We start from the raw sequence: 19802 nt of genomic DNA, 5'->3' as shown, positions 1-19802 counted from the left end.
CACAACAAACCGAAGCGGTTGGATGATAACGCCTCCTCCGGTCTGAGATGTGTGAACCAAAGTGGAGCGTTAATCTCTGTTTGAATCTAAGTTGGGTTTCTTATTTCCCTCGGAGGAACGATCCGTGCTTCACATGCAACTTTAAGGATGAGGAAGACCTCAGTGGATGGAAGCCAGAAGTGGTTTCCATGTTGGAATCTGTAAATTTAGTTAATTTAAGTGTGAGAAATGCTTTAAATGTTTGACATGGAACATGAAAATGCTGTATTAATCCAATAAAACCAGAATTCAATCCCACCAGTGAAGCTCAAATCTCTTCCACATGTTGTTGGATTACTGGGATTCCCGGTCCTTCAGGATGAGATAAGGACAGAGCAGATTAAAAAGGAAGAAGATCCGTCATAAAAGTTCCCCCCGTTGGAGACGATCCTCATCAACATCCTTCCCTTGCACATATATGATCCCCCTGGGAGACATTTTCCACAACAGCCATCCCATAATCATCTTCCTAGGAACAGGATTCGTTTTTTTTTATTTGTCTCTAGGAGACCCACATCCGTCTGCGTCACGTCACCTCCCAGGAGATCTGCTTCCGCTGGTCGGATGAGTCGGTTCAGGAAGCTGAGCAGCATCCCAGGAGCTTGATCCCGTCTCCGGCTCCTCCGACCTGAAGAGGAGCCGGGATTCTGTTCTATCATCATGTGATGCTTTTTCTCTTCCTGACATCGTCCTGTTCCTGATCTGTGCTTGAATAAACCGATTTATAAGAAATAAAACTTGATTTATTTTTTTTTGGTCTCTTTATAAATTTTATTTCAAGTGAAATAAAGTTACAACAAACAAAGGGATGTTTCCTGAATGACACATCATCATTAAGTAATAATCAGTGTATGTGACATTTCTGTGCACTCGAAACATACATGTGCTGTTTGTATGATTAAACCAAACTACTCAACACACATTTGTCTTTAAATCCAGATTTAAAGACGTCCTGTGTGAAAACCTTTTTCTTTTATTTAAACCTAATAACCAGGATGAGCCGCTGCCTTTAGATTTTTATGTTGTGTGGTTGCCATGGAAACACGTTGTCAGGCGCTCCGGAGCCTATCTCGCAAACTCCAGATTCAAGCCTGACTGAACTCAATCCGGTGATTAGATATTATTATCTGACGATGCCTTTTGATCTTGATTTATTTCCTATTTAAAAGTGATTTTTAAAGCCAGTTTTTTTTTCCCCACCCGCAGCTGGAGGAAGTGACGCAATCATACAGGTGTCCGTTCGATATGTAAGAAAACATAATTTATAATTACAAATTTTATAGTTAAAATTATCGATTTTTCCCCCCAAAAAAAGATAATTATCTAAAAAAAAAAATCTGGTATAATTTTTTGAAATATGTCGTTTTTATTAACGTAGTCAATCCAGAAAAATAGGGTTGAGTTATTTTTTTTTATTTCTGCAGCTTCTTTAACACTGTGAAAACTCAGAATAATAAGGATATAGATTAATCGATTAATCAACGCATGAATCGGACTTTTAATTATGTGTTCGTCCACTTTGCAGCGAAAAGAAGAAGAAAAAAAAAGCCTTAAATAATGAAATCAAGTGTGCAGAAATAAAAAGCTTAACGCCCGGCGGAGTCTCTCCTTTAACTCCCTCCTCCTCCTCTTCTTCCTCCTCCTCCTCATCCTCCTCCTCCTCCTCCTCTCTCTCTCCGTTCAGCCCGGGGAGGCAGCAGCAGTCTGGGGTGAGGATACCTGGCAGGAGGACGGCGGCAGCAGGAGCTCCATCTCACACCGAGGCAACATGGTCGTTGTGCGCGTCGTCGCTTGCCTGTGCGTCCTGGCGGGCTTCTCCCTCCAGGTGGACGTGAAAAGTGGGAAAGATGCGGGAAAAGCCGGGAATTTCATGGAAGATGAGCAATGGCTGTCAACCATCTCCCAGTACAGCCGTAAGATCAAGCACTGGAACCGCTTCAGAGACGTGAGTGTTGGGCTGGGGGTCAGCGTGGGGGCTTTTCTCGGGTGGTTTTTGCGCACAGTTTCTCCTTCAGGTGCTTAAAAAAAAAGAAAGACTTGAGAGGGAGGATGAGACGCGCCTTCCTCCTGTGACCACAGATTGTAGATGTGTTTGCTCCTGCATTAGAAAATGATTCATAAATCCATCCCATTCATTCACTGAATTGAATTTTCTGACCTGGACCCTCAGGATTGTCTTGGGCAGACAGGTGGAGATGAAATGTGATCATTTTAGAACAAAGGCATGAAATGATCTGTTTCAGGAAGAACTGATTCAATTCCATGTCTAGTCCTGAAGATGAAATGTGGGCAATATGTTTTTTATTCCCAACCGGAAGGCCGGTGGGTAGAGAGGATACCTCTGCCAGGGGCCAGGAAAAAAACAATCCAACTCCAAATTCTGAAAGACATCTATTATGACAGGAAATAAAATAAGTCCAGGAATCTATCCTTCTATCCAGATCGAGAATGGGATGAAAGTGTGAATATTGTAATGCCCCACCCTTCCACACAGTTTTACTTCATCCATCCGGTAGTTTATATAATTGATATAACAGTCAAAAATGGATATATGTGTTCTAAAAAAGAGGAACCCTCCTACTGAGTCTCACCTGAATCTGTCAGGTAGGTTTCATGTTATGGGAGTAAATGATAAAATCCGCCCGGATACAAAATGAAGGTTAAATTTTGTCATTATTTTCTCCACACAGAATAAAAAAACCCTCCACCGAAAATTTCCATTTAAATTGGTTTTAATGAAAGATTAATTCCAGCAAGAAAAAAAAAAAAGTTTGGTTCCAGATTCTACAGTCGCTCCTGGCTCCGCCCCTTTAATCCGGATCCACTTTGGAATCGAATCAGCTCCTTACAATCATGTGATCAACACTTACGGCTAGTTTCATGATGATCCATCGTGTCGTTCAGATGGGAGGGCGTACGATAAATCTGAAATTTCATCGCAGAAAAGATTTTCCAGCAATAAAAGGGACGGAAGAAGAAGAATCCAGTCCGATCCGGAAGGTTTTCTGAACCGACGTGAGGCTGCAGTGTTTAAATTGTGCTTCCAGAGACCTTCAGTCTATCTGCGGACATGCTTACCTTAGAATCCTTAGAATGAATGAGGGAGGAAGTACATTAGTCCTGGTCTGGGAAGCTATTTCCACGCTCCTCCTGGGTAACCGCGGTATATTCCGAACGGCGTCAGTATCCAGCGATCGATGGCTATTGATCTCCTGCGTCGCACATAAAATGTAGAACTGACTGAGATCACAAACATCAAGCGAGCGTCGTTGTTCCCACATGGATGAGTTTGACTCAAAGGAATCTTCTGATCCCGACTTTTTAAATGTAGCTGCAAGGAAAGAAATCCCCTTTGGGTCGATAAAAAGAAAAATTCTCAGCCCAAAATCTAAATTCAGGCCGTTACCGACTCTGAAAGCGGCGCTCTCTGGTTCCTAAATTTTGTAATATCCCAGGATGCAATCTGGGGGGGGGGGTGTCCTGCTGACGCCACCTGATATCTGACGTAAAAAATACTTTTTTAAAGGCCTGAACCTCAAACTCTTATTGTCGTTTCATCTCACTGCGAAAAAAAATGTCACCTGCGACAGGTAGTCTTATCAGTGTCAGCCAGATGGCTGCTGGGTAATTTTGGCCATGCTTGGTTTCGTGCAGAAATGGTGTTCCACTGCCCCGGACCCCCCCAGGGGCCCGGAGAACTTATTGGAGCATTGGTAATTGAATTGCAAATTTGTGCTGTCATGCAAAATTTAATATTATCTTCGGCAGTTTTTTGCCTCACCTGTGTGATTGGATTGGAGCTCAGCTTGGGGGGTGGGGGGTGGCGGGGCAGGAAGGGAGGTGGCTTAAAGGAGCAGTTCACCCAAAAAGTTATTTCAGTCACATGATGAAGAGTTTTTGTGTTTTAAAAATTTTTTAAAAAAAGTAGAAAAGAAGTTAAAAGGAGACTTTTGATTGGGCGGATGTTGATCAGTTTATATCGTATTCCGTTCATTCGCCTTTAGAGGAAGATTCGCGAATGTCAAGTGATTGTTTTCATGAAAGAGGAATGAATCGGTTGTGATCAACGATTGAAGGTAGTAGAAGAAAAAGTGACAGAATGACTTCATATTTAGAGAGGATGTCTGACCTTTGGATTATCTTTCCATATGCTGGGTGTCTGTGACGGTTAGCGCCAGCTAGCAGTGAGATGATGTTGTTGTTTTTTTTTATTCAAAGAAACACAACAGCATTGAAAATGTTCATGTTTTTGTTTTGTCTTGTTGATCCTGTTGTTCTGATTTGCGATCTATAATGTTTAAAATCACGATTTTAATTTGTTTTAGCCTAAAGCTAAGGTGTTACGGTAACCGCCCCCTGGGTGTGGCGCCGGTTGGCTTACCTAGGCCTCCTTTCCAAACGTCGCTGTCATCGATAAACAAATTATTTAAATGTCTGAGGACTCAGTCCGGTTGGTTCTTGGTTCTGCACAAACAGAACCTTTCTCTGCTGCACAGGGTAGCGATACACACCATATAAAATATTAAAATCATGTATTTCTACTGATGGGCAGGTGGTGTGGAAACAGCAAGCAAGAATTTTCATATTGCGTCTAAAATAAAAATAAATAAATACAAAAATCTCCATATGGGCTTTACAAAACAGCGATGGCGGCTTGATGATTGATCCGCCTTCTGTTGGAACCGGACCGGCATAATGAGCAAACGTTGAAAGGAGGAACAAAAAAGGAACAACAGCTGCAGAGGCAGGAGGCGTCTGGATGATCCACAGCAGGTTGCAGCCAATTTCTTCAGCCTCCATTAAGACCGGATTCGACGTCTGAGCTCTGATTGTGACACAGTTTCAACGCCTGAAGATTTTTAAATCCACGTTTTCACGGAATTCAACCCCAGCTGATGGGATGGATCCACCCTGGATCACCTCATCGCTCCTATTGGATGCGTTTCTTTGCAATTTCCACTTGACATTCTGGTGCGTTCGGGTGCATCTGCTCAGTGGGAGCTTTGGCCGCCGCTCGTGTGAACAATACTGTGCTGTTCATGCCGGGCCAGATCTTTCTCGTGGCTCTGAGGGGAACTCATTAAACGGCTGCGCGGCCTTTCAGCCAACCACAGAGGGTCGTTTTTAAGGGTTGCACCTGCTCTACTTCCTGCTCCATTTTTAATAAGGAGACGTCTTTCTCAGGTAAACGGCTCCTCGGGTCGGCTTTACGCAAAAATAAGAGTCATCATGAGCCTTACTGGCACTTAGGAATAATTTAATAATTAGATTACGGTGAAAGCTTCCCTCTCAGCAAGTTTAAATCCACAATACATCCTAAATATTCATCGGGGAATAGAAGAGAGAGAAAATACACATTTGGTTTGCAGCTAAAGATAATTTCCATATTTTCCACATTTATTGTCGTCGGTAGATCACTTCCTTTACGGTTTACATAATGATCATCACAGCTCTCTCTACTCCCATAGTAGATTTTTTTCCTGGTGGAAATGGGATCATTTTCCTGGTTTGTTCAGGCGTTCCTTGAAAACATGAAAATATTCCCGATCCAGATCCTGTTGCTGCTGACCTCATCTGAAAACGCTTCATCTGGAGGGTTGGATGACCTCTGCCCCCCTCCATACCCTAAAGAAATGGGACATGTTAGCCATGAAAACTGGAAGGGTGGGACCAGTGAATTCAAACAAATGACCTGATGCTTCATCCAACTGGGTCAGTCATTTATAGCCGCCCCTGTGACGGCGATGGCGACGGCGAGGTCGGCCATCCTCTATCAATCTGGAAACACTCTCAGATAAACGTGGGACCAGAGGTTGTCCCGTTTTGGGGTCTTTTTGTCGAACACGACGACGCTTAGCTGAACGGAAGCCCCCCCCCCCCAGCTGAGGCGTTCTGGGCTCCCGTCGTCAACCTCAACTGTTTATTAGCCTCCCACGGGATTAACGCTGCGGAACTAACAACCTGTGTAATTAGGAATATGAGAAATTAGAGCAAAAGGACAGAATATGCAATTGTGGAAATTCTGATAATGAGCCCTATTTCCAATTAAACACGAATGGTGGCGTTGGGGGGGTTGTGCCCCCAAAAAGCGCAACATTGAAATGAGCTCAGAGCGATACTGCATCAGCGTGAATCCGAAGATCAGCTGTCGCTTCTGTGAAAATCTCCCCCGGTTGTCGTGACATGCAATGACACAAGTGTGTGTGGGGGGGGGGGGTTTGTCATCCTGTTGTCGTGACCGTGCATGTCTCCTTCTCCTGAAGGCGGGTGTCGGGTGGATTTTCTTGCATGGGTTTGCAGCGCTCTGATACAATTCTCAGAGGAAGCAAACGAAGAAAGGGGCTCCCGTTGGCGTCCTACCACGAGCGTGGGTGATTCCTAATTGAGTGGAGAAGCTGTTTTGTGTGGCGGGTTGTGAAAAGCATTGGAAAGCAATTTGAGCTTTGCAACAAAACAAAAAAAAAAAGAAGAAGAAGAAGAAGAAGAAGCAAAGGAAAAAGCAAGAGAAGCTACACGGAGCAGCGGGAGGCTTTTTTCATAAAACCCCGTTCCAATGCTTGGCCAAACATACAGAATCCTTTACGGCTGAGTGTGTGGAAGCTACATGTGGTGATGGGACAGTAAACGAATGTATCCCATAATGCAGCTACTACATCACCGGAATAACACACCCCAGCAGTGACAACGGCCTCCGCTCCATCTTTTTTAGCCTTTAACTTCTCCGTGACTTGCTGAAAATGTCGGCCTGAATAATTAGCTCTTCCAAGGTTCTTCTGGCTCTATTGTTCATGCATTATTTATAGTGGCATCTGCCTGAGAGTTGCTTCTGTACTTGTGAAGATTCTCTACGTCTTCCTGCAGGCAGAGCGATATACAGTAAGTTAGCGCCGAGGTAACGGAACGGCCGACACCCGATCTACGATAATCACGCTTCGATTATGGAAAGTGTTGTTTTTCTCGGCCCGTGCTGCTTCCAAAGACGAAATAATTTCACATTATTATCATTATAACATTAAAATACTTTCCAAAAAGCTACAGCTAGGGGCTCTTTCGCTGCAGGCTATTAAAGCCGCTATGCTAAAATGCATCACAGTGATATTCTAAACATGACTACTGAACATCAGCATGCTACAAAGGCCATTTAGAGTATTTTAGCATTTATTTAGTAATTTTACAATGTTCACCATGTGCATCCTCTACGCTAAGCATTTATGCATGCTAACAGTTGCTTATTAGCCCAATTCAAGTTTCATGTGTAAATTTATAAACCAAAATGTCATATAATTTTAAAAAAAAGAAAAGAAGAAACAACTATGGAACGTCTGATCTTAACATTCACGTCGGTCATTCCAAAAAAAAAGAAAAAGAAAAATGTATTTTAAAATGAATATTCTGAATATAAAAGCTGGTTTAGCTGAAGATAAAAGCAATAATTCAACTTTTTTTTTTCTTTTTTTATTTCGACTTTAGCCCGCCAGCGGCAGCGATTCGACCTTTAAATGTTCTTTACAGGTCGACCAGTCGACAAGTATCATTACAGACAGAAGGAACTGGATGATAAGAAACGCACCTATAGTGGAAATTCATCTGCCACTCGACAATGACACCCCCCCCCTGCTTTTTATCTGCGATGACCTTTATTGTTATCGCCGGCAGACAGGAGGCACAAACCTTTGGCTACCCTTCGCTGGATAAACACTTTAGAACGGCTTCACCTGCTGGATGAGTCTCCAGGAAGGGCACAGTCGTGGGACCTGTTATTTGAGCGGAAATTATTAAACCGGAAAAAATACTGCAAACATGGCCGTGTTTATATTAGCCAGGTGGAAATATATTTAGGCTGCGTGAAACTGCTCACCTGAATGCATTCAGGTCCGCCTCGGGTGTTTTTGGTAGCGTTTGGCGGCGGCGGCGTGAGCCGTCTCGGACCGAGGAGCCGTAACGCACCAGCTAATGTTTATTTGTTAGGAGCTGCATCCTTTGGGGACTTTTTGCAATTAACCTCATGTAATTTAGCATTTGTAGCTAAAGCCCCTCAAAGGGGCTTTAAAAAACACAAATAAACCAAAGCCAACTGAATGAAATGAATTGTTGATCCTCTCGGAGCATCCGCTTCATTCGCCGTTGTTTGGTTTTCCACCGACACGCGTCAGTGTGGAGCTTTTGTCTGCGGCGTGGCTGTCGATATTTTCATCAATCAACACGTTGGGATCGTTTGTTCGTGTCTGCTTTCTGTACTGATGATTGCATTTCCATTTAAATGGATTTTGTCTTTTCCTTGCTGCTGTGTAGTCGAGAACCGGTTTGGTATTGGGATCCAGTAGGGCACGCAGAACCCAATGCAAATCTTTAAGGAAGGAATGGTTTTATTTAACTATGTTTTAAACTAACCATGTTTTGAACTGAGTAGGTTTTTTCATTAACTAGGTTTTGAACTAACTAACTCACTAGGTTTAGAACAAATTAGGTTGTAAACTTACTTGGTTTTGTACTAACTTGGTTTCGAATTATCATTTAACATGAACATTATATTTATTTTATTATTATTTATGTTTATTGCTTATGTTTACGCTGTTTATGTTTACACTGTATGTTTGCAATTTTATAATTTTGAATTTGATTCAAATTTGAATTTGAATCTTTGCTCTTGGTGGAAGTTGTCAGCTTCTGGACTGGAACCAGCTTTGTTAGTTGGGTTTTAGCCCACCAGCTAAAGAGGGGATGAAGTTTAGAGCATCTTATACATATTTTATTTCTGCGTTCTTTATTTTAAATAGGAGGTAACATTATGGTGTTGGGATAGAGACTAGATGTAGGCTGGCATTGGAGCAGAAGGACCCAGAATAAGCTAAACAGGCTCTGTTAAATAGTGATTAAATCACAAATTTTAATATTTACATCTGGCGGGGCTCGGCTGCAGAAAGGTGTGAAAATTTAAGGCTTTGATTTCATCTTTGCTCGAGGCCAAAAAAAAAAATCTCTCACTGTAGAAGCAGCGGGGCAGGTTCTTCACAATTAGGCCAGGCAGCTGCGGAGACGGGAGGACATGCTCTTGCCTGGGGAGAATCAGCCTCTTTTTGTCTCTTTCGGTGTTTGATTCTAATGTGGGACGAGACGGCCGCCTGTTCTCCTTTGGCTCCAACCGACCCCCCCCATCCGAATCAACGAAAAGGAGGCGTCAAGGACGTCCTTTGGTGGGACTGTGTTCAGTATTTGAGTCTGGTGGCAGATATATATGTTTGTACGCGTGGGAGGGAGACGGAGGCTGTTAATCTGTTGAGTTGGCATGGTAATGGATACTCTTCAAAGTCATATTGAAATGACCTTAATCAAGCGAATCATATAGAGGGGATAGAGCGCGCAGCTAAGGCGCTAATAGCTTTTTTTTCTCATTTGAAAGACCCCGACTGAATCTCATTTATGCGTGATGTAGTCCTCCGTGAAGCCGTAACATGACATCTCCATGTGACTCCCAGTTTTTACTGTAATATCCCGCTGCTCCAGCCGGAGATTAGCGTTATCAGCAGCCACAACAACCCAATTGGGTTCTCATTGCTGCAGCAGACTGGGGTAGTTAAATGTAATCAGCAGGCTAGCATATTTAACTCAGCTACCCCCTGTGAGATGTCTCACGCAGATCCCTGCAGCATTTCAACCGGGATGGATATCATCATTATCTTCTCTTAACCTTGCTTCCAAACTTGTGTGTTTGACAGCACTAAAAAGGGGTTGTAATTAATCTAAACAGCTGGAAAATTATTCATAAGTGTAAACCGAATCAAAAACAAATGCAGTAATAATTGCAGGCGGAGATAAAGCGGTGCAAAAACGATCGTGTAATCCCTCAAATCTGGAGGTTTTTGCAGAATGCAGACAATGCTGCAGAGAGGCTCAGGTGATCAGAGGAGCAAAGGAGGTGTTCTTTAGCTCCTGCAGATTAGTCCAGTTAAAAGGAAAACGCTGCAATGTGTTGGTCTGCATGTTCCTGCGTCTGACCTGCATTTGCATCGAACATTAATTCCGTGTTCCAACTGGATTTTATAGTAAAAGTTATTCAGCCTCTGGTTTATTTCCCAACATTTTCGTCCACTGTCATAATTAATTTCACACAACTGACTTTTATTCCAAAGAAATAAACCTGTAAAATCACATTTTTTTTCCTCTGAGGCACCAAAGCTGGTGTTTACTGGAGTGGAATTTATTTCCCTATAGCCTCCATCACATTCCATATTGATTCCAGTTTCCTGCAGTAGATAAGCACGCCAGCAACAAACTCAGTAATCTATTTATATATGCTGATAAGTTTTTGTATTTGCAGATCAATACTGATGAATCTAGTGAAAACAGAGTGTCGACTTTGGGTATCTGCTGCTCCCAGCTGCTGTTTTTCTCTGCTAAACGTTGCAGCACGGCGGTAAAGACGGCCCCGGCGTAAGCTGCTGACTCCCAGGGGCATCAATGTGGAGCTCAACCTGAGGGCTCGCCTCTTCTCTTTCCGCTTCTTTGTTTTTTCTTTGCAAACGGGGGGAGGGAGGGAGGGAAGGAGAGGCTTAAGATGCTGCAGAGACTCCGGGGTTCTGCTTGGCTCAGCACACGGGTCCAACAGAATCCATTTGTCTGCATTTGCTCCATCTTCCTCCACTCCAATTACTGCACCTCTAAGAGCGCTCGAGGCTTTGATCCGACTACAGTCTGCGACGGCGAACCCAAGCCTCCGTTTTGATCCGTCGCTACGATCTGGAGACAAGATTTTTTAAAAGGCTCCAGAGGATGTGAAAGGTTCAGTCCGTGATGCAACTTCCTGAAACGTCTCCTTATTAGCCCTCGGTTTAAAAAAAAAAAAACCCACTTGTTGATGGTCCTGATGTAATCAGACCTCCAGGAACCAGCCTGCGCCTTGATGGGGAGCTCCTCTCGTCCTGCCTGCTAATTAAATCATCTGGATTCTTCGCGTGGAGCCCAACTCCAGTCCGTCCGGAAAGTTTCTGCATTTCAGCACAATGCAAATGCCTCCGATGGACATTTGCTGGCTACTTCAGGCTGCAGAGACCTTCCCGATCGCCGTCTGATCTCTGCTGCATTGCAGGCAGACGCCGTTTACCTTGTGAAACAACATGTGTCCTTTACTAGGAGGACCCCTAGCTCAAGATGATCAATTTGATCCAGCTCTGTGTTGCCGGGCGGTTTTGTTGCAATTCAGAACCCACCCCCACCCCCAATATTCCTCTGTGGGATTGTTTTTTCATTCATTTGCGGTTGTGTGATGAGAGATGTCACGCTTCTTTCACGCACGCGAACGTGTAATCACCTCGAACGCGGTCGTAATAAAAATCATTGATCACGTCAGGCGTCCGTGACAAGCGAACACGGAGGGGTAATATCACACCTGACATGCATCAGGAAGTGTTTTTTTTCCAGAGGCGTATGAATCACATTATAGTCGGCGTGTCAGAATCGAAAGGATGTATGAAAATCCGTCGGTTTTGACGTTGGTAGGGAAAAACGTGACGTTTAAGACTGGAAGACATCGCCGTGGAGGCGCTCTAATGCATTTCTGAGTGGGCCAATCTGTGGTTGGTCTGCACCATTAGCGTCTCCATCGCATTCAGAGACAGCGGGGCACAAATAGAACGAGACATTACCTCCGCCGTCGGGCCCCAGCGGGGCCAAAAACCCCAGCGCCATAACGACAAAGCAAAGACAAGACGCTCTCCTGCTGCTGGTAACTACAGAGACACGGAGGGTGGAATGAAGGCTCATGATTGGCCTCTGCCGGCGTGCCCTTTAGCAGTGATTTAAAGTGGGACGGGAGACAGGACTAATTCACCTCCATTAATCAGATGGAACTCAACGCTGACAGTCTTTGCCAGACCCGCCTCGGCGATCGTGATAACACGTCGCGGGGGTCCCGGGGGTCCTCTCGCCGGGAGGCGTTCATTACAGACGTGACCCGGCTCGCTAGTCCATCCATCAGCCGGCGTTTATCCAGTCAGTGTCAGAGCGAATGGCTTCATGAAGCGGGGATGAATGGAGGTGGGAGGGGAGGGGGGGGGAGGAAATGCAAAGCGTCCAGATCGCCGTTTAACCTCCAGCTCATATCCTGCTGCTGAAGCCACGTCTTCACTGCAAATGTTATCTCCGTGCGTATCGATAAAGCACTTCAAGAGGGCGGAGGGGCAGTTATTGCCCCGAGAGGGAGGCTTAACGTCGTATGGAGGTAGTTCATTAAGGATTGGAGGAAACCGGCTGCTTTTACATCCAAATAAAATGATTTTTAGAAAAGGTTATTTCATTCAATAAATATTTGTTTTATTGGACAATCAGGTGTGATTTCCTTTCAAAGGTCATTGAAATTTGCTGACTTGTTGAGGATTTATAACAAACTGATGTCCGTATGCTAAAACACAACGATCAGCCTGCTAGCTTTACGTTATCACACAGGTGTCAAAATCAAAGGCCCGGGGGCCAAATGTGGCCCTCTGCATCATTTTATGCGGCCCGCGAGAGCATAGAAGGTCAGTGTCTAAAAATTAATAGGTCAAAAGTGTGTTTTGACCAAAACTACATTTCCCACAATGCAGTAATTATTAACAGAGAAACAAACAAACATGTTGTTTCGGTGTAACTGTAATGTTTGTAACTTGAATAAGTAATATAAGTTATTTAACATTAAGGAGTAGTTACATTTAGTTTGCATTATATTGGTATCCGAAGTGTGTGTGTGTGTGTGTGTGCGTGTATGTGTGTGTGTGTTCTGTTCTTTGGTTCAAGTGTTCACATCCTTTTTTTTTCCCCCAGCACATTCTGCTAGCATCTGTTAGCATCTCTGCTCCTGGTGGCTCCCCGTTTACGCCCCTATCCACTGGAAAATAGACCGAAAAAGAGGAGTTAAACCCCGCTGCTTATTTTTCTTCTTCTGTAAACTATTCATGAGTTATCCGCTCCGAAATATCTTTAAAAAAAAAAAAGTGACACATATAGATAAATTCCATCCCTAAAGTGAAAATTCATAAACCGGCTGTGATTTCCTCAGCTTTGCTTTTGGGATTTCTTCGTGTTGTCAGTTGTACCAGTCAAAACTTTTTCTTTTCTTCCTTTCACTTGTTGCTTGTACAATTTTAATGATGCCCCTGCAAGTTTGATCGTTTTTTACACGTCTGACACTGTTTTTTTTTTTTCTTTTTTCGCTTTGACGTAAAAGAAATGTCGACAAATTGTTTCTAGAAATCCATTAAAAAAAAAAAAAATCTGCATTTACAGCTCAGATGTGGAGTCATGAGAAACATCAGACCCCAGTCGGCATCACGGGGTCTCAGCTGAGGTTATTCTCCTTTTTTTCAGACGTTTGCTGACCACTGGATCAGAAACTGGCTCCCATCCTCCATCAGCAGAGTAATTCCCTCTCTGGGAAACAAAAAAAACCCCCCAGACATGCAGCGAAACGGTTTTGGGAGTCAGGAGTTCACTCCTGCGGTATAGTCGCTGCAGAGCCTGGATGGGTGGGTGCGCTTGTGTTGCGGAGGCGGGGGAGGCCGCGGCCGGGCGGGTAGGGGTTATCTGCGGTATTTATGTCGCCGGCTCGGTCGAGGTGAGATAGACGTTAACTCAGAGCGCAGTCGGGCTTGTTGCCAGACGCTGTCAACCGGTCCTGGAGGAGGTGTGTGTGTGTGTGTGTGTGTGTGTGTGTGTGTGTGTGTGTGTGTGTGTGTGTGTAGGTAGGAAGGGCAGCATCTGGATAGTCAAGCTCCATTAGCCTCCCCAGCTCTGTTTTACACCAGCTACATTACGGCCCTGTTGACAAATGGCAGGAGAGGTGGTGTGTATGATATGAATCACATCACTCATGGGACCCCCCACCATGAATATCAGACCCCCCCCCCTTCCAACCCCTCCCTCCTTGCTGTGAGCTGTAGCCGGGATCCGGTCGGACGGCCTTGGCCGTCAACCTTGGTGAAGGACTAAACGCAGCTCGGGGTCGGGCGTCCTTGCTGTCACACACACATGCTGCTGGGGGGGGGGGGGAGATAAGCGCTCCAGACTCCCATCGGTGGCCTCTGCAGCAATGCAAGCTGGGTAGTCGCAGAAGCAACGTGAATAACTGATTCGATAAGCGTTGAATCTGTCGTGCTCCAGGCGTATCTTTAACGCCGCGGTCTTGTTTTACGAGCGTATCGCGTCGATGTGAGAAGGAAGAGCTGATGGTGGTGGCGACCGATGGATCCATCCAGCTGCTGCAACAGGAAGTACAGTGGTACCTCTACTTACGAAATTAATTGGTTCCGGAAGAAATTTCGTAAGTAGAAAATCTCTTAAGTAGAGACGCTTTTTCCATGCAAACGCCCTAATCCGTTCCAAGCCCACAAGAATTCAGACAAACGTTTTATAAAGCATAAAAATGCATCAAAACATGTAACAAATACATGTTACGATTAGATTATTACACAATAAATGAGAGTTGTGCTTAACGTAAAAAACAAAGAATAGAGTAAAGGATGATAATGACGGTCATTTACCTTTTAACTGCCGTCCTCATTGTTTTTTGCCCTCTTTGGTTCATGCGCTCCTATGATGAATTCCGTCTTTAGCCTTTTAGAGTCGGGGTTTTTTTTTCCGTGTTCAGCCTGTCCTTGTGTGGCCTGTAAACGGTCGACCGTTGATGTATTAAGTGGACAGGTCGAGGCTTAGAATTAGGTTTATTTACTATGCTGGGTCGCTGTAATTCTCTCCGACGCACCAAAAGCGCTGAATGATGGCGGCCATCGACGTGTGATGCCCTTGGATGGAATCCAAGGCGGTGAAAGGAAAGCAGTCACTCCCCTGTTAAGTCAAGGTTGTCCTTTACATCAGCTATACCCACCCGTTTTGTCAACGCGAGGGAACGAGCTCTCCGTTCCCACGGCAACTATTAAAAAAAAAGCATCTAAATTACATTCCCCTGTTGACTTTGAAGATTCCCCCTTTCCGGTTTGCCCACATGTTGTTGTTTTTTTTTTTATTTCCGAGTCTGATGCGGCTCATGGTCCCCCCGACTTTGGGAGCTGGCAGGAGGCGGGCGTCGGTAAACACAGCTGGGGAATGGGCCCCCGTAGTGACGGGGGCCGGTGCCAGCTCATGGAAGTAGCAGCAGATCATCCTCCGTTAATAGACTCACATAATCCTCTGTGAATGTCTAATGTTGTCTCCGGAGAGGAGCGAGACTAAGGCGTGTATTTGCAATCAGAGTGCATTAAGGCTGACAGTTTAACTGCTGCCATAACTGTAATAAACCAACCCACTGTTTGCATGCTGAATGGGAGCAGAATGAAAGCTGTGAAGTGCTATTTTGGTCTCTTTTAACAATGGCTTTCTGTTTTGTTTCTTTCTCCCCTGCTGCTCGTCGTTGCTGCAGGAGGTCGAGGTGAGTATCGCTTCTGTCGGTTTGTCCTTCTTTTGACGTCTCACTGAGTCGGTAAGCTGGACTAGATAAGAGCTCACCGTGACGTAAACCAGACAAACATCAACGCCGACAAACTCCTGACCGACTCATGAGAAGCAAAAAAGTAAAGTTAAGGTTGAAGAAATAGAGGAATTTGTGGAGAAATTGGGTGTCAAACTCATTTTCACCACGTCAGCATAATGCCTGTCCTCAATGTAAATTAAAATAAATGTAACTACTCCTTAATGTTCAATAATTATGAATTTATTACTTATTCAAGTCACAAATATTACAGTTGCACAAAAAATATGTTTACTTGTTTCTCTGTTATAAAATAATTACTTTTAATTTTTCAGGTTATTAAACCCACAGAACTCCCTCAATCAAGGATCAAACTATCAATCAGTAAAGAAAAATAACATCAAACACAAGTTAGGACATTAACTTTGTTTTTTAGGCTTAATTACTTACTGCTTTGTGGGAAATGTGGTTTTTTGTCAAAGTGCACTTTTGACCTATTTATTTTTAGACACTCTGACCTTTTATGCTCTCGGGTGCCACATTAAGTGATGTGGAGGGCCACATTTGGGGCCTTGAGTTTGACACATTTTTTTTGCAGGAAATTTTGCAGCTTGTGTCATTTGTTATTGCATTAATAAACAAACCATAAGTTCAACCAGTTGAGTGTAAAACCTTTAACCCTCATTCTAATAAGACGTGCACCATCAAAACCGCTGTCCTGGCCTTGTCCGTCTTTTAATCTGATCCACTCCAAACTTTCACGGGTTCATTCCCATCAAATTCTGAACCCTTCCACCAAGTTTCATGGAAATGTGTCATGTAGATTTTGTGTATCTGTTATAAAAACAACCTCAGAGGAGCAAAAAGCATTAAATCCAATCCAAGAATCTTATAGAAAATTGGAGGGTTTTGATGTTTTGTGGAAAGTTAAGAAGTCACTCCTGTGACCTGCTGCTCTCGTCGGGCTGGACTTAAGAGCCCCGCGTCCCCTGCAGCAGAGTCAGACTGAGCTGAAGTGAACGGTCCTGATCCTGATCCTGATCCTCGGGGCCCCGTCTGGGCCCGGAGCCCAGCAGTAATGACTTTATAGCTGATCCTCTCTATCCTGACACAGAGAAATGGGTCAGAATGGCTGCAGCGGCGGGACTGAATTTTTATTATCAATCCAGACGAACGCCACCGGGGACGCGATCTAAAAAAAACAGTTATTGACCTCCGCCGAGCCGGTTTATTCCCAAAATATTCCCTCTGCAGCAGTGAAAAGGACCGCGATGGTGCACGATTTTTATGGGATGCAGTTAAGCCCTTAGAGTTTTAAATACTGTTTACTTAAAGTTAGAGGCCAAGAGCAGATAACGATTAGAAAGAATTTAATGAGCAGGTGATTTCAGATTGGTTTCAAAATAAGAGCTTGGAAATCATAATTAACCAAACAGTTCTACTTAACATCCATTTATTCAGTATAATGAATATATATAAATTTCTAAATGAAAGTATTTGAATTATCATTCAGGACTTGCAGCAATAAACTTCATTATTATTTACTAGTTTGAAAGTGCAGAATTAATCCTTTCCCCCATTTAAATCCATTAATTAAATATTCTTTCTCTGCAGGATGACTACATTAAAAACACGGAGGAGAACACGGGGTCTGATGAAAGTAAGTGAGAATTTTTTTTATTTTTTATTTTTAATCCTTCCTTGGATTTATGAAAGGATGATATGTGGTTTTTGATTTTCAAAGACTTTAAATATTTAAATTGTGCCTGTTCTCTGGCTGGTTCCATTGTAAGGTGTATTTCTGCCATTTTAATCAATAGTACGAGGCGTCTGCCTTTATAAATCTGCAGACTGTGAAACATTATCGAATCGTTGCCTCCTAATTGCAACCGTTGTCTGAGGTCATCCGGCTTCATCCGAGCGCCGGGCCGAGGTGTCAGAACTCATGGAGGGTGAGAAGATAGTTGTGATTCAGGGGAAGAAAGACCGAACCTTCAAGTCTGATCCATTAGTTTGAAAAGCCTGCTATAATTGCCTTTGTTGCTCAGGGCTCAGCTCAGAACTCCCACCAGGCTCCATTTACCTCCATGGGGTCTGATTCACGTTGAAGAAATATCTCACTTTCTGAAAATCAGCTGTGGAGGAGGAGATGTGAAAACGCTGCGCGGTCACGAGTTATTCCAGAAAAAGTATTTTTACATTCGAGGGAAATTTTAAGCCATATCTATGCAAATATTTATAAATGTCAGAGCATAAAACATATTATGTGGCATCTAAAAAAAATTGTAGAAGAATATTCAGACAAGCGTTGGAAGATATCTGCCAGTAGGGGGCGCTGGATCTGACATTTACGCTAATCTCATCTTTAAACCATTAGAATCAGTATTTTCACATAAACACAGGCTCACATGTTTACTTCAATGTGAACCTTGTCATTTACCTCAATATTCAGAGCAATTTAGTGTCTTTCAGCTGATTGTTTTGCTTTTGTTTTTACATCTACATATCCAAAAGCCATGATTCCAAAAGAATGCTAGCTGTTTGATGTGTAAATAAGCATTTGCTAGCCTGATATGAAACAGCAGACAAAGTGAAAAGTTTTTTTGTTTTTTTAAAATTTATCCTAATACAGAAAATATGAGTATTTATTGAAAAAAACTGGAATCATCAGTCAATGTCCCGCATGCCTCGCTCGGGAATCAATTAATTAGTTTTTTTGCATAATTTAGAAAAACATTCATTTCTGAAACATCCTCGAATCCATAAATTTATTTACATCCAGACATCGCGATTTATGAAAATCTGTCAAATCACATGACTGGGCTGCAAATCAAAGCTAGCCTAATGCTAACCCGTCTTTGCCGGAGGGGGGTGATGGGGATCATTATTGATCCGTCCCTCAGGTCATGTAACGACCGGCGCTGTGCGTGCATCTCGTAGCCAATGGGGCGTGCCCATCCTGCTGCAAGGTCGACGGGAGCGCCACGCCCGCCTGCTAACATCAAAGCTGGACAGATGTGAGGTGCTCCAGATGTTCTCCCTGTCGTCTGTTCCCTCCCCAGGAGGAGTAACTAATGCAGGCTGGTGATAAAGCCTCTCCCGCTGCAGCGTGGGCGATGCTCATTTGAATTGCATTGATTTCATCCGCATCCCGGCTCCCACTGGGACTAATTCTGCAGTCCTAATTGATCGGGGTGCTCTTCATTGCAAATTAAAGGAGACAGCAGAAACTCCGGCGTGGCGTGGAGTACCTGCTGGCCCCCTCGCTAGAATAAAAAAAATACCCCCCAAAAAAGTATGATAGAGACATCAGCTCAGCAGAGTCCTTTTTAAGACGCGCCAGCTGCTTCGTCTTCCCATCAGGCCTCCCATGTTTGACCTTGCCATCCTTCATTTGAGCAGATAAATTCATTTATTCAGCTTTTAGAGGAAATAACTTCCTTTTATGCTGAGAGCTGCACTTAGGAAAAGAATTAGAGGTCAACTTGTGTTGCGTTTTCTTTAATCATAAGTAAATCATTTTCCACTGTAGTTGTGTAATGGCTGCAGACTTTTCACACAGCGACCACCAATTAAACCTCAGGGCATCAGAGAGTCTGCTACGATGACAGTAATTGCAAATCCAGTTGAAAGTAATTTACTTAAAGCTGTCAGATGAGCTCATCTCTCTCACGCTTTTAAGACTTTTGGTTTCAGTCGGGCGCTACTACTTCTTGGCACACCGGTAGCGCTTTTTTTTTTTTTTTCATCAGAATCACTAAAGTGCTTTATTAATTGCACTCTCTTGATAAAAATTTGATGTAACACACGCGGCAGCAGCTTTGATGGGAGACCTTGTCCAACGGGGAGGACGCCGATCGCGTGACGAGAAAGCAGCTCATGTCTTTGATTGCGACGCAATAAAAATGTCAGGGGGATCGGTGGTAGGCCCGGCGGAGTCCCGTCGCCCCTGCTCTCATGATTACAGGAGGATTTAAAACCAGCTTCTCCAGCGGGAAAGGTGAAAACACGTTTGATCTTTAATGCAAATGAACTCTGGGGTGAGGATTTCATTTTCGGTACGTAGGCGTCCTATATGATTACTGTGTGTGAGGGACGTGTTTGACTCCGAGGGGCTCATAAATACTGAACATGGGAGTAATGAGAAAAACTGCACGTCTGAAACTGCACCGCGTTTCTATGGGAACCATCGGTAAAACAAAGTTCGTTATCTCTCAAAGTATACATCGGATTAGTTAAAGGTTAGGATGTTGTTGATGCTCACTTTCCACCCAGGATTCCCTGCATCTATAAGATGAACCCGTAATACTGCAGAAACATCTTGTTC

General features: G+C 43.8%; 1 protein-coding gene across 3 annotated transcripts in view; it reads left to right on the top strand.

The window, feature by feature from the left end:
• The window catches only part of LOC137588105 (testican-2-like), a 35976-nt gene that overhangs the window by 5222 nt on the left and 10952 nt on the right, over positions 1 to 19802 (top strand). For all 3 annotated transcript variants that reach the window (XM_068304904.1, XM_068304906.1, XM_068304905.1), the window contains 2 exons: positions 1724 to 1984; positions 17090 to 17135. In XM_068304904.1, coding sequence (XP_068161005.1) covers positions 1724 to 1984; positions 17090 to 17135 — 307 coding nt within the window. The remainder of the gene's footprint in view (positions 1 to 1723; positions 1985 to 17089; positions 17136 to 19802) is intronic.

Source organism: Antennarius striatus, chromosome 21 (assembly GCF_040054535.1).
Source record: "Antennarius striatus isolate MH-2024 chromosome 21, ASM4005453v1, whole genome shotgun sequence".
NCBI lineage: Eukaryota > Metazoa > Chordata > Actinopteri > Lophiiformes > Antennariidae > Antennarius > Antennarius striatus.
Note: the sequence above shows the minus strand (reverse complement) of the source record. Positions and strands in the feature narration are given on the sequence as shown.